Source organism: Cyprinodon variegatus, unplaced genomic scaffold (assembly GCF_000732505.1).
Source record: "Cyprinodon variegatus isolate N-32 unplaced genomic scaffold, C_variegatus-1.0 Scaffold859, whole genome shotgun sequence".
Classification (NCBI taxonomy): Eukaryota; Metazoa; Chordata; class Actinopteri; order Cyprinodontiformes; family Cyprinodontidae; genus Cyprinodon; species Cyprinodon variegatus.
In genome coordinates this window covers 114,455-130,159 of record NW_015151312.1, presented here as the reverse complement: position 1 = coordinate 130,159, position 15,705 = coordinate 114,455, and the positions used below count along the sequence as shown (strand labels likewise).

At 36.8% G+C, this 15,705-nt stretch overlaps 1 protein-coding gene across 4 annotated transcripts in view; it reads right to left on the bottom strand.

Moving 5' to 3' along the window:
* The window catches only part of cbfb (core-binding factor, beta subunit), a 47,684-nt gene that overhangs the window by 26,590 nt on the left and 5,389 nt on the right, over nucleotides 1-15,705 (bottom strand). For all 4 annotated transcript variants that reach the window (XM_015397381.1, XM_015397382.1, XM_015397384.1 and 1 more), the window contains exon 3: nucleotides 10,692-10,808. In XM_015397381.1, the coding sequence (XP_015252867.1) occupies nucleotides 10,692-10,808 (117 nt within the window). The remainder of the gene's footprint in view (nucleotides 1-10,691; nucleotides 10,809-15,705) is intronic.

Sequence of the window (15,705 nt, the reverse complement as noted above, 5' to 3'; positions counted from 1 at the left end):
AATTTACTCGAAACGAAGTCATTTAGAATGTTTTTAGAGCATAAACAGTAGTGTATAGGATTTCCTGAAAGCGCGCGCCGGCGCGTTCACGACGCTACGGAAGCCGGCAGACCAAACCAGATGAAAGTGCGCATTCAGCACTTCAGCAAGGAAGATCAATCGTATTTTAGTACATTAAAAAGACGGACTATTATTGACTGAGAATATTAACATTGTTCCTCCACTGATTTTTTTCTTTCATTCTTTTTTCAGATGGTGAATGTTGTTTTTCCTTTCTATATAATGTTAATTAACATTCACTAATACTTGTACATCTTTTCTTCCGGCAGCCGGAGTAGGGACTCCAAGACCCCCTCTCCCCAGACACCTCCTCTAGCTCCTTTGAGGGAAACCCAAGGCCTTCCAGGGCCAGCCAGAAGACATAGTCCCTCCACAGTTTCCTTGGTCTCCTCCTGGTGGGATGCGCCTTGAACCCCTCTTACGAGAAGCATCCAGGAAGCATCTGAAGCAGATCAGTTAACTTCTTTTGATGTGGAGGAGAAGTGGCTATACTCTAACCCTCTACTGGATGACCGAGCTGCTCACCCTATCTCTAAGGGATTTTATGGCCACACTTTGGGGGGAAGCTCTTTTCAGTGGCTTGCATAAGTGATCATGACCCATATCTCCTGACTATAGGTTAAGATAGGAATGTAGATCATCTTTGCCTTATGGCTCAGCTCTTTCTTCACAACAGATCGGTGCAGCATCATGGCAGAAGCTGCATTAATCATCTTTTCTCTCACTTGTGAGCAGGACCCCAAGATACTTTAACTCCTCCACTTCTGGTAGGGATTGACCTCTAACCTGCTTTTGTAATTATTACAAATAATGAGGATTTAACTTTTTTTTTTTTTCCTAAAAGATAAAGCTTTTTTAGAATGGAGCCACTGTGTAAGGTAAGAAATACCTTTACTATCCCACATTAGGCACAATTCTTTCTGATTACATAGGAAAATCTGTACCCAATTCTACACATAGCAGGTGCAGTCTAAAGTGCTCCACCACAAGGGTAATCAGGACAAAAAACACAGCAGTTTTCAATACATAATAAAATAAAAACAAAATGTAATCATAAATGCACATCAGAAAAGCTCATATCTTTCTAGCTTCTTGAACAATAAAAAAAAAAATGTGATTTCAACTTTGAGCTGTTCTAACAATGAAAAAAGGATCAACAAATGGTAAAAGGCAGGTTTTTACCAGATAGCAATACCTAATTTTCTTAACCTAGGCTTCTGCAAGAGTCCTAAAACCCTTTTGGTTTTGTCTGGGTTCAGCAGTAAGCCGATGTTATTCAACCACTGCTTGAAGGTATAGAGGATGATCTTTTATTTCAGGGTGGATCATCTAAAAAAGTGCTCTTCCTAATTGTCAATTATTCAGGTGATATGTTTACATAAGGCTGTCCTACGTGCTCGTCCCATTAGCTGTCTTTTTCTGCACACATGCACTTCCAGGCATATATATGTGGTGAGCTACGGTTTCAGCCAGTCATTTAAGCTCACCTTTCTCAACGCGGTTCTTTGAAAATGGCAGAGGGTCATAAGACAAAAAGTGTCTTCAAAGTGTAAGAGAAGAAAAGAAAGGCCTCAGAAGAGGCAGATATATCCCAGAATGCTTTGCGAGGGGAGGTCTATTCAGAAAGCATTATGTGGTTTGCTGTCACAGAGGCCCGCTGTCACCATAGGCTGTCGCTACCCGACAACGGTGACTAATAACAAAGATGGCGCACGCACCGCGCGGTGGAGGAAGAGTGATCAAAAAGTAGTGATCATCTGTCCGAAAGGTCAGTTAACTGAGTCCACTATATAGTCCCTGCTCTATATATTGATTGAGAGATTTTGGGGTTAGGACGTATGTCATGCAGTAAGCTTGTATGAGCTATGAGAACTGCAACTTTTAAACAGAGTGTGCATTAGGAGAAATGGCCTTGTGCATGCTCTTGCACACGGTTAATAGACGCTCCCTCTCTGGAGCGCGCACAGGGTTGTGCATTTGCATTTTTTTTAAGTGGAGAGGGCAGGTCTTTTAAAAAATTCATAAAAATCCTCCTCTATACCTTTAATGCTTATTTAACTTTTAATAAGAGATGGGTGTGTATACACCTCAGAAGGCTTTAAGGAGCAGTATAGATGAATATCACTGACAAAAACGTGAAAAGAAATATCCTTAAATTGCTAAATTATTGGTACTAAAAGAGAAATGTAAACTGGATCTAATTATTTTAGTTTAGCACAGTCAGAAAAATCTGGTTTGCATACTAAAACTGCTTCCACAGGGAGACAGTTTTAGTGTGTCTGCAAACACAGATAGTTTCAGTAAATGTGGATTCCCCAACCAGGTTCCTCACTCATCAGGAAATAATCAACTGTGACCAAAGTTGAGGATAGATCTAATGTTGGGTATCTCCTGCGGGATTTCTTCCATCGCAGATTAAAGACAGTGGATGTAGGATAGTCATGTAGAAATCATTTCACTATCATCTTAATCTGAGCAACAGGTATTTACAGAGTTTTGCAAATAGCTCACAAAATAACTTTATCGTAAGCGATTTAGAAGCAAACAAAGATAGCACATTGTGCTAACATCAAACATAAGTAAAAGAGTCTGCACATCCAGAATGCAAAAGGGTATGATTAAATGGATCTATATGAAAACAATCATTTAATCAATATTAAAGAGTAAAAACCTTAAGCTGTTAAAATGAAAAACTTAAAAAAGTAGATTGATGGGTCTGGCCACAGCTTGAAAAAAAGAAAAACTGTTCTAAAAATGTGGTCCATCTTTTCTAATGCGTTACATGGTGTCAGCAGTTAATGAGTAAAACAGTAAAGAAATTAGTAAATGAATCCATAATGATAGATAAGAAAGCAGGTAAAAAGCCATGCATGTACTCAAGTAGAACAGATAAGTGAGGAACTAAATGGACAGTTGGTTAAGTAAATAAAAACTAAATGGGTGCTTAAATTGTGGACAATCCCTTTATCAATGTTTTAATCATCATCAGTTGTGGCTACCTTCATTTTCTAATCATCTACAAGCAGCAGGATATAGTTTATTCCCAGACCATATGCACAGATGTATATGTGAAAAACTAATTATTTCTTTGTATTTGAGATGGGAAAAATGCAAGTAAATAAATAGTAAGTGAATAGCCATTAACTGAGCTATTATAAACATGCAGTAAAACCAAGTGAGTGAATAAGAAAGAAGGCCTTATATTGGCCTATCAAAACAGAATTATCTACCAATCATAGATCTTAGAACAACTTAAACATTTTAAGTTAAATACATTTTAAATAATGTGTGAAAATTTTAGGTCAAAAGTTTTTCACACATCATCATTTAAAGCAAATACTGCACGAAAATTTAGAAGGCAGCTGAAAACTCAACAATTATCTTTGTCCAGATGTTGGAATCCAACATTCCTGAACAAAGCGCTTCCCTTTAATCAAATCACTGCCATAACTTAACTCCTGATAAATCAATAAAGTACAAAAATGTTGAGGTACTTTTTCTGTCCTTGTGAGGACGAATGAGCAGGAAAACACTCCTCAGGTCCAGGTGAGATGTGTTTAGTTGAGGTAACTGGAACTCATGGGTTGACACACAAGTGCTGGATTTCACACCAAGATGAAATCGGTTTCTGTCCGACTTTCAGCACCTCTGATCACGTGTGCACACATGCACAGAATCTACTCAAACACCAAGACAGCCAGACACACAAAGACGCATGAACAGAGAGCAGCAGATGGGACAGGCCATTGTGGGAGAGGGTGTGGTCATCGATTTAAGGCCTGAAGGAGGGAATCTGATACTCTGAGGGAGGAGGCAGAGTTTGTATATGCATGTGAGTGCATGTATGTGTCCGAGTGTTGAGAAAATATTGTTTGCATACATTGCTGTTAGAATGACTTGGAGGTAAACTCGCTTTAAATGAAATGAGACCTTTTAAAATAAAGTAAATACCCAGTACCACCCACTGTGGATGCAGTGGATGTAAAACCCAGCAGCACTCACATCACACCCACCCACATAGTGGCAAACGTACAGATTTGGGCAGACAGAGAGCAGCAGTCGCAGAGGGAACCAATTAGTGGTCTGGCTTTGATGATGTCACTGACGAGTCACGCAGAGATGGCACAGCTTCCGCTCAGAGGGAAACATGATCCTGCACACGGTCCTCACTCTCCTGCAAACACACATGCTTGATGTTGCTGTGACAGGAGAGACCTTCAGGCCTAAAGCTGATGAATAAATTAGAGGGCTGCAGAGGTGTAACCTGAGACGTGATTTTAGGGGCTTCTGTGAGCGAGGGTGATCACTGCCAACTGCAAGGACACAATAAATCTGACAACTCCAGCTAAACGGGCCATAATTTGATCAGATTTTCTTGATCCGTCTGATAGGATGGAAGGAAAAATCAAATTTTCTACATTTATTAATTTTAATATTATTAGTGGTATAAACTGTTTCTGAACATCTAAGCCAAAGCACACTCTACTAAATCATTTTTTGACACGTTACAACTTTTTCAACCTTTACAGATTTTGTAACATTACAAACACAAAATCTTCCAGTGTTTTTGGGAATCCCCTTGAGTCAGTAGTTTATAGAGCCACCTTTGGCCACAGCTGTAAGTCTTTTGGTACAACTTTTCTGCCAGCCCTGCACATGTAGTATAGACGCAAAAACTGTGGTCTTTTCTTTGTAAATATTCTTAAGCTCAGAATGGAAGGGCAGCATATGGGATACATTTCCAAGGTTTTTTTTTTTTTTTGGTTTGTCTGTTTTTAAATTAGATTGATAATTAGATTTAGGTCTACCCTTTGATCAGGCCATTCTAACACATTAATATATAATTTTATAAAATGAACCTTGAAAAGGTTTAAGCTCATTCTCCTCCTGGAAGAAGCCCTTTCATCACAGGAGAACAATTGGGTAAAGCACTGTAAGTGATATAAAGTGTTCAAAGTATGGATTTACAGTTTTTTCCTAAGAGACTGCAGAGTTATCATATCAATTGAGTAAAAAAACCTACGACATTACTGAGCTTGCTGATCTCTAAATGGCCCTGCCCCAGGTCCTGATCTGCTCCCATTGCAATATTAATTCACTTTAATGCAATTTATTTTCACACCCACATTTCACAAGGAATTTCTTCTTAAGGCCATTTAAAAGACAAACAGGTTCAATTTGGTTCTAGAGTTCTAGTATTTCATTCTGATATAATACTTTCACTCAATAGAGAATTCAGATCAAATTCACTCTCAGTTCAAAACATAGTAAACCAAAATATAGATGATTGCTGTAAGTTGTTTACTTTGCACCAATCTGCTACACTGTAAAAACAATCTAGAAATAAGTAAACAATATCTTAAATTAAGTATATTTACCCTTCATTTGAGTAGGTAAATGAGATAGTTTGCCAACTGAGTGAGTATTTTTACTCTTAAAATAAGATAATTAGAAAATATGCACTTGAAATAAGACAATGCAATTGTGTGTTCTTATTTTAAGTGTAAATTGTCTTGTTTCATTGGCAGAATTTTTCTTTTGCCTCCTCAATCCAAGAATAAATGCACTTATTTTAAGGAAAAATTATTTATCTAGATTTCAATATCTTCAAGTGTATAATGTGAGCATGAGGGGCTAGTGGAGAAGAAGCAACCCCTTCTAACAGAAAACATGAAAACTCATTAGGGGTTGAGGAAGCATGAAGCAAACCAAGAAAATCACAGAAGTATTTAGCCACAATTACTTTCCATTCGATAAAGATAAACAGAAATTGTTAGAGTCGATAGTAGCAGCAGCTCCTCAGGTGGCATTTTCTGTATTTTTAGAGACATGGTAAAACATAAAAAAAACTTGGGAAAGTCTTAAATTCCAAGGAAAGTAAAAAATAAGGGAAGTGTAAAATCATTAGTAGCAGAAATAGCTTCTATTGAATAAACAGAGCAGTAGGAGAATTGAGAATGGGCAGAAAAATGTCAATATGTCAATCAGTATTTTCAGCTGATAGCAGCATTACTGCAAAGATAACATGTATTCCTGTTTAAGAGATCTACTCCCACCAGACCCTGATGGACAAGCAGTAAAAGAATGGACCAACATGTTGCTGCAAAGCTTGACATTTCAACATGTAGTTAAATATGCTGCTTTTAGATGTGTCATTACAATCAACTATCTTGGTAATTGAGAATATCGACTGTAAAATTCCACAGTTTTTTTTTTCACTAGCTCTGCGGCACAGCTTGCTTGGATTTGATGTGATCTTATATGCTAGTTCAGAGCAGCTTAAAACCAAATTGATTGGGCTTCTAACTGTGTTATAATCTGATTCCTTCCAACCTACCAAATTGGTATCTAGCTTGATTCATGCATGTCAGTCCATGTGACTTCTGCTCTCTGAGCAGCATCCCCTCTCTGTTCTGTTTTCTGGCAAAATCAAGCAGCCAAGCCATGTCTAAACAAGACCAGTATTACCTGCTCCCTCCAGGAAGCACCTACAGTTTCTTGACTGTGATGTGCCTGCACATCACAGTCAAGTAAACAAACAACCACTTTTTCCCATCAGCAAAGGGAAAACTGTGAGGCAGAGCTTGATGATTCCTGTTCAAAGCTGAGACAAACTGGCTCTTTTAGCAGCAAATCTGCACAGTGACAGCAATGGCTCTTTTTTAAGAAAGTGTCTAAGTCATGAAAATTAGTTTTTTGGCTGAGGTCTCTGACTTTGTGCAGTCTTCCTATAGAACAGCCTGATCACCTGAAGAGATGTGATACCTTGTTGCAGCAGCAGAGAAGGAAAGGTAAGAGTGTTTCCTGTCCTTGTAAATTTATGACAAATTAATACTACTACAAATGTGATATATATATAAAAAAAAAAAAATATATATATATATATATATATATATATATATATATATATATATATATATATTTAAAATTAACTTTGAAATACTTAAAAAGCTGATATGGGACCTTAAAGCAGCCATTAGCAGAATATCGATCTTTCTTTTTTGATTTTTAACAAGTTCCTAATGTAGCTAAATTCCCTTTAACTGTTTATCTGTAGTCTCTTAGGGGTTATTGTAGTCATATCCCAGTACTTTCCTTTCTACTTAACTCTTAAATAATGTAACCAAAGTTTCTAATAAGCATCTCCACATGACGTATGACCAAGGATAACTGTAGTGAGAGATGGTTGAGGAGCAATCAGTTTAATATGTTCTACTATTTAATCTAAACACCCTGTCAAAAAAAAGCTGTGATTTTATTTTGACAGTTTATATGAGTTTATCGTTAATCCAAAGCAACAACAGGCCTAAAAATATATTTTCATAACTAAATAAAAGGAAGTTATAAACAAGTAAACATTTAAATTGTACTCTTTATTTCCTGGAATTTACCCCTCTCTCTCATTAAATTTAAAGCAGATTTTGTGTCACCTCTCAAAATCAAGCTGCCAGGATTGCGTTCCTTTTCCTTTTCCTTGGCTCCTGCCTTGCTTGAGTAATGAAAAACATTTTTCTAAGTAGCACATTAAAAACCACAGGAATCATAAGAACAATAATCAGTTGGACGGATTTAATTTAATGGGGTGATACTGAGACAAATTAATGATGATGTCCTTATGGCAAATATTAGGCCCTACTTACACATTAAGGTTTTTAAAAACAAACAAACATTGCAACAATTTTTAAAGCTGGCAATCAAAATTAATTCACTTCTTTCTCACTAGGATTTGATTGAAACTTCTGCTTAAAAAACAAAAAGATCACAGGAAGTTAAAACATGAGTGCGACCCATTGTTAGAGTATCAACCGTTACTTAAAGTCCCTGAGAACGTCTAAAGGTAAGAGAACCTCTGCCAGTCTGCTTCTGGCTCCGTAATTCATGTTCTCCGCAGAGGTACGATCTGCTGCCCATAAGCAGGGAGCTCTGAGTGAACCTCCTCCACAGCTGGTTCCCATTAGCTGCAATAACACTGAGATCCAAAATTCATACACACAAACACCCACCCACACACACACACACGCACATGCACTTTAAATTCAGTTGCCAAGTTTAACCTGGCTGCGTTGCCTGTCTGGTTTGGCACCATCTGTGTTTGGAAATGCAGGCGGGGAGAAGGGGGGCGGATGGAGGGATGATGGGACTGATTGAAGGAGGGAGGGAAGGAGTGGGGGACGTATGGCACGACCACAAACGAATCAGAGAAAAACCCGGAGTAGAAAAAAAGGTAAGAACAGAAGCACACCATGGATCTTCAACAAAACTCCCCCAGGTGTAAGCTGTTGGGCATATTCTTTTAAGAATAATTTTACAAACAGAAAAAACAAAAACAAAAGAAGAATCACTTGATGATGTTGTTCATTGAAATATTCTCTAATTCAACACAATAAACCTTGTGGTTTTCTACACATATCTCCCAAACTCCTCTGCACAGAATAGAAGCATAACAGTTCTTTCAGGAGGAATGGTTCAATATTCCAGCAAGCTAATGTGCAAAGTTTGTGGAAAGATTTTAAAATATATGACCAAGTTATACAGTTAAAAAAGCGCATCTTCCTGACAGCTATGAAAATATACTTTAAACATAACATCTCTAAAGATATTCTTTGTATAATAGAAATAATTTAAGCAAAACTAAATGACCTGAAACAGAAAAAGGTTTAGTCTGACCAAAAGACAGGTCCAAATCAAATGTACATTTTTAAATTCCAAGAACAGTCAAAATGCTAAGCTTATGCTAGTGGAAATATTTCACAATTTTTAATAACACCTCCAGGATACCAAAGCAATATAATTTAATCTCTAATGAATAATCTTTTATTTGTAATGGTGTTTTTTAATGGATTAAAATGGCCCTCTATATAACTATACACAATGAGAAGTTGTTAAAGTGCAACATATAAAGTAAGTAACCTTGAGCTAGAGGAGTGAGCATCAGTTAACGAGCTCAAGGTGTGACGTTAATTAAGCAAAGAAGTTGCAAATGCACCCAGGACCTTTGCCTGGATCTGACAGCAGTATCCTGTAAGGAGGTCCGGAGGGATCATGATCAGCGTGTGTGTAACCAGATCCCGATAGAGCAGCGCTGCAGAAAATCTGCACAATTAAAGGCCCTTCTAAACAATCCCACCACCTCCCACCACTCCAGTGTTAACTAAATGCAGCTGTTTGCTATCTCGAATCAATCTTCTGCTCGTGTATTATCCTGTAATAGTTCCGAATGTGAACAACAAAGATAGAAATGAATGCAACTTTGACAGCTTTTGTTCATAACGGATGTTTCTGTGAGTGAAAGACGCAGAGAAAGAAACTTTAGTCTACTTCAAATAAAGGACTCTTAAACTCCTTTATATTGACGTCTCCTGGCCTCATTAAAACTTTATGCATCTGTGAGCCGTGTTAATGTAACAAAAACAAACCGCCTTCACACAGACGCATTCTTTCTGCTTTTTGTCTGACACCAGTAAACACCCGAAATGCCCAGCACACATAAATACCAAAACACACGCACACAGGCACACACATACTAATATTAAATAATTAACAGCATGAGATTAGTCAGTCAGCCCCGGGCCATGGAGGTCCATCGATTCCTCAGAATGCATTTTTAATGAGCCGCCAGTTGGCATTCGTTTCAGCTGGCCACTGTCCATGGACATGTTCATACACACCCACACACTGGGGGAGACAATTACCATCCAAATAAACACAACATCAATGATCTACTGAACAGTGGGCGTCACCCCATCACACCTTCAGGTCGCTAAGGTTTGATCTTGCATAAGCTTGCGAGTGCAGCTATGTGGCTTTTATTCAGTTTGTGGTGGGTGATCTCTACTAGGTAGAGATTCTATTTGTGCGACGGACCTCATGTGGTTCTAAAATGAGATGGAAGCTGCAGAAACCCAACTTTAAAGGCTAAATTGTTTGAAACATGATGCATAAAAGAATTTAAGCCGTGTTATTCAACCTGATACACAAAATAGTTCATGATCTTATATTTGACATAAAATTATATAAAAGAAGCGTCTAGACACAGAGGTCAGAGTATATAGATGTAAAGGGTGACTTTGAAGTCTTTCAAATGCACCAACCCCCTCTGCAAGCCAAAAATAATAAAATGGGCAGAAAAATAGATAAAGAAATATTTAACAATCAAGTTCAAGGGCTGGACTGAAAAGGAAAAAACTTACAAAGAAAGAACCTTTGAGAAGTTGTAAAACTCAAAGAAAATCTGGTGCCTAATGAAAACTTTACTATAGAAGTTAGGGGTTGGTTTAAAACCTCCAGAAAGCAATGTAAATGTTCAGAGATTGTAATGTCTGAACATTTACATTGTAAAAGGAACAATTTGTTCTATTTTCATTTCTTGAAATGATCCCGAAAACAGGAACTGAAAGAAAAGTTGCAGACAAAATACTTTTTTTGTCTTGGCAACTCCGGAGTGTCAACTGTGACATCAAATCGAGAGTAGGAGATGATCCAAAGAGCAGAGACGGTTTTCAGACCCAGTGTTTGCAAATTTTTTTTAGAAATCCTTTGTAGAACTGTGTTTTTTTTTTACAGTGAAAAGCTTAACGGGACAGAATGTCTAAGAAAGCAGAAACAGATGATTGATCTTTCATTCATCCTACCTTTCCTGTCTCTCTCTCGAAGTCGACGTATTCTCTTGATGGAACCTGTCTCTGGTCTCCATGGAGGTTGGCTGGGAAAAACTGCAGGGAGAGGTTGGTACCAGTCGCTACGAAGGCCTGTGGACAGAGAGAGGACAACGTAAAGATAGATGCAAAGGTCTTAAATCGAGGCACATTCTATTGGATTTTAAGAACTGGGGTGTGATTGGGCCCATCAGGTAACACGGATTACCCGGTCCCTTTAACACAACAGATGGATCAAACTAAAGTGGGCCTACATTAAACTGAATTTGGACTTGAGCTGCAGGCAGTTTTACAGCACTGATATCTCTAGGAACAAATTTTACAATTTTACAAAAGTTTACAATAATGCATTTGCATATGGGCTGCTCAGTGGTGCAGTGGGTAGCACTGCTGCCTTGCCGCATCATTGTATTCAGCCTTGCAGCAAGAAGGTTCTGGGTTCGATTGCCGGCCCGGGTTTTTTTTTGCATGGGTCTTTCCGGGTACTCCAGCTTCCACAGTCCAAAAACATGAGTTAGGTTAATTGGCTTCTCTAAATTCTCCTTATTTATATATATTAAACTCTAATTAGGTGTGAGTTTGTGTGAATGGATGTGTGTCCTGTTTGTCTTTGTGTTGCCCTGCACGGGACTGCAACCTGTCCAGGGTGTACCCCGCCTCTCCCCCATAGTCAGCTGGAGACAGGCACCAGCACCTCTATAGCTGATGGAAAATGGATGGATGGATGTTCTGCATCTGTGGTTACCCTACCTGGACTAACTTAGAAAAATGAGTCCCTTTATATTTTGGACTCTGTTTTCAGTCTTTTTTCTTTTACAGTTCTTTATTTATAAGTTTCCATCATATTTCTATGATGGTTACATTTAATACGAAATGCCCTAAAAGTAGTGGATGGAAGTCCTGAAAATTTCTACTCAACCTGCTAAAGTTGTTGCCTTCAATTGCATCACTAACCATGAATTTCAGCATTTGTAAGGATTAGGAAATAGTTGCATCCTGATACCATTTTCATTTTGTTAAAATGCAACATGAACATCTACACAATATTTATATAAGAAACAATAATTAAGGCTGATAGAAGGGATTGCTATACCCAAACAAAACCAGTGCAGTATCAGGTCTACCTGTATTAATACCGGACAATTACAAATTTGTGGGTAGTTGTTATGCAGCACCCAGTGGTACAGCACAGGGCAAATGATTCCTGACTCTAGAAAAATAATTTTAAAAAGGCTTTAACTTTTTTTTCATGCCTGCATTAAATACATATGTGCTCTCATTTATTTAGAGCTTTCATCGAGTTTTACAGGAAGAAAAGTGTTTAACACTTTAATGCGTAGAGCACCAAGAAACTAACTCTACGCTTCTCCAGAGTAATTTTCTGCGGAGAGCACAAGCCTGCAAAAACAGGACTCTGATGCGGGTGGTCCGACTGAAAGCTAAATACAATGATTTCATAACAAAAACAAAAAAAGATTATTTTTGTATTTTAATTTTAAACATTGTATCTGTACAGTGGCTTATTAAAACACCAGTCGTCCTGATTTTATGGGGCTGACAAACACACAGTGAAGCTTATTGTGACAAGAAACGAAAAGGATACCTGGTTCTCTAAATAATAAAGGGTATCTGCAAAGATGAGTTAATTATTTTAACAAACATCTTCAGTGTAAAGCCACAGGTCCCCTGTCTCCTTTAGCTTTGCTAGAATACATCATTGGATCAATGCCCACGTTTTTTTCCCCACAGATTCTCAAATAAATAAATAAAAGAATTTAGCTGGGCTATTCCAGCACATGAAGATGTTCTAACTTTTTAAAAATCATCTGGTTGTATGTTTAAAATGTCCAGTCTTAAAGCTTCTCAAATTTTTTGTTCTGTTATTTCCTGTATTAATCGTCATCTATCTTCCCATTATTTCTAAACAGCTTTTGCTGCCCTGATAAAGAGAAGCTTTCCCAGACCATAATGCTACCACCACAATCTTTTATTGTGGAGATGGTATGTTCAGGGTAATGAAAGGTTATCTTCCTCATAGAGAAGCATTTTGAATCTCTGCCAAAAATGTGGCTTTCATTCTTAACGAAGCAGGGTGCTTCTTATACAGGTTTGTTGTGACTCTTACATGGCTTTTGGTAAACTGCAAAGAAACCAGAGGACAATGTTTACTAATTAAGTGAATTCTAAAGGCAATTGGCAGCAGTGCTTTTTATTAGAGGGGATCAAACTTCACAATAAAAGACTACTTAGTGTTGGTCCGTCACATAAAATACCAGTGAAATACACTAAAATAGGTAGTTGCAAGAGGATGATACGTGCAAGTGGAGAATAAAGAAAAGCCCAATTAATCTGCAGCATTTAGCCTCACTGAGTGCATCAATGCTCTCTAACTACTCTACTCTTACAACAAAAACACAAAATAAACTTCTAGGTTCCACCAGCTTTCACCATTTCTTTGATTTCTATAAAAAGGGGCCTCTTGTCATGATGTGATGCATTTCTCTCTGGATGCATACTGATGCACAGAAACATAAACCAAATGAGAAAAAAGCAACAGAATGCATTTCTGTCCTGTAGCCATAAAGAAACATATTACTGTGAAGCAGCAAATGGAATTAGAGATTTAAGTTGTTCTGAATCTCGCTGCTTGCTTTTGTCTTTGTGTAATATATGTTGCTGAGACAGATCAATACTAAGGGAATTAGTGATGGGACTGAAGTAGAAGCATATGAATTATCCATCCTGTCAAATGTGTCTCTCGTAGAGGACTGAGAGGTTGAGAAAGAAAAAGTGAATAAAACACAGCAAGAACAGAACAGTTCTGAAGAGATGAGAAGAAATTAAAGGGTTGAAACTCAAAGAACACCCGAGTCATCATTTCTGCTGGATTTGAAGTATTGGATTACAACCATCTGATTCCAATTTGCTGCCTACTACTGCTGGCAAGAAGCGGACAGAGTGGAGAACAAGGAGAGAGATGGAGGGAAAAAGGACGGGTATAAGAATACAGAGATGAAATGAAGAAAGAGCAAAGGGTTGGAAAATAAATCAAGTGGGATGTAAGGAAGGGTGGACAGAAATAGAAACAAATTCGAAATGAAAAGGAAGAAATATAAAGAAGAACAAAAGGAATGGTATGAAATACAAGAGGAGAAAGAGTGAGTGAATCCAGAAACATGAAAATCAATAATAGTTTACAAAAGGACTCATCTCTAATGAGCTGAGCCGAAGATAATTTACTTTGAGTTATTCTTCAATTTATCAAATCAATCCTGAACAGATAGAGCAGTTGCATGAGTCCCCCTGTGTGTGTGGGTGTGTGTTGGTGTGTGTGTGCATGTGTGTTATGAATCAAAGAATCCTATATGGAAATTTGTAATTGCTTTCAGGGAAAAAGAGCTCAACAATTACAAATAAAAAAATAAAAAATGCTGCCACATTCTGTGTGAAACTGCTTAAAGTCTTAACCAATAACACGTTTCTTTTCAAATATCCACTATATCTAAAAACTCTTAGTGTTTATATTTTAACTGTTTTCTTTTTGGAGATGATTATATTTTGGGTGAGGATTTCTAAAATATTTTTGGTAAGGACATTAAAGTGTTTTAAATTCTTTCCACCCAGGATGCTGTTTTTAATGATCTAAATTATAAATGATTTAAATTATAGTCATACTTGATGCATCCAAAACAAAATGGCAGCCCATGGTGATTAAACATCAAAATGCCATCACGGTATCGCATGGTGGTAATGATAAAGAGAGACCTGCGTGTGTCTGGTAAAAAAACATTTTTTGTATACTTGTTAAATGATCTAAAATTTTATAACCTCTGGTAAAAATTCTTATAATAATATTGTATAATATACAAAAAAAAAAAAAATCCTGAAAGGATATGGAAAAAGAATCAATGAATGGATATGCTATTTTCAAATTAGCTGATTTACACTAATGACGACTGGTGCCGTACGACCTGGCTGCTTTTTAAACTTATCTTGATCAATCTTTCTAAGAAGATGAAAATCAATAAGTCAAACCAATTTTTGACTAAACACTGGCACACTACAGACAAAACTGATAAAAATCCTATTACAATTTAAATCATGTGGAGTAACGCACAAAAGATTCAGATTCCTGGCAGCGTAAATCTAATACAGATATGAACCAATGACGAAATGAGAAAGGTGTCAAATATGTGTCTTGAAAAACAATATTTTATTTATATTTACATGTATATATTATATTTGATGTAAAGATATAATTTTCTTGTTTATATGAGTATTTCAATGTTTCAATGAAGAATAGTGAATTATATTAGTTTTGATGTTTGTTTTTTTTTACCTCTTTTTTTATTTAAATGCTTTAATAACTATGTTAAACAGGGGTGTAAATAAAGTAGCTAAACAACCTACAAGTTCTGTAGAGCTCTGCTAATAGTACATTGCAAAATAAATATAACAAATGCAAAATAAATAAACAAATAATAAAGTAAAGATATAATGACCTAACAATAATCACAATAATGACTACATATCTGCAAATTACTGTCATTAGTACACTGATCAAACATAACGTGGAAACATTGCTCAAAATGACTGAACTGCTGCAAACAGTGTTGTCCAAGATTACATTTTAATTTGAAGAAAGCTAGAAGGTTACTTCCTGCCTCCACAAAGCAACATTTATTGGACAGATGAATTTAGCTGTGAAATGTAGATTATTAAATGGATTTTTACAAATAGTAGATCAATTTCTGCACTAAGTAGAGTCTTACATCTGGATTCATATGCTTAGTTTTTTTTCATTTATTTTTTTTTTTAGATGGTTCTCTGTAAGATTTATCAGCTAAAAAAATTTTAAAATTATTCCTGGAAGAAAAGATACTCAGGCCATTTCTGTCAGAAAATGTATATATTCATAGTTCTTAATTTATTTAATGTTGGTTTTGCCTTATTAACCTAATACATCTTATTTAAAGGATGCATTTTAAAG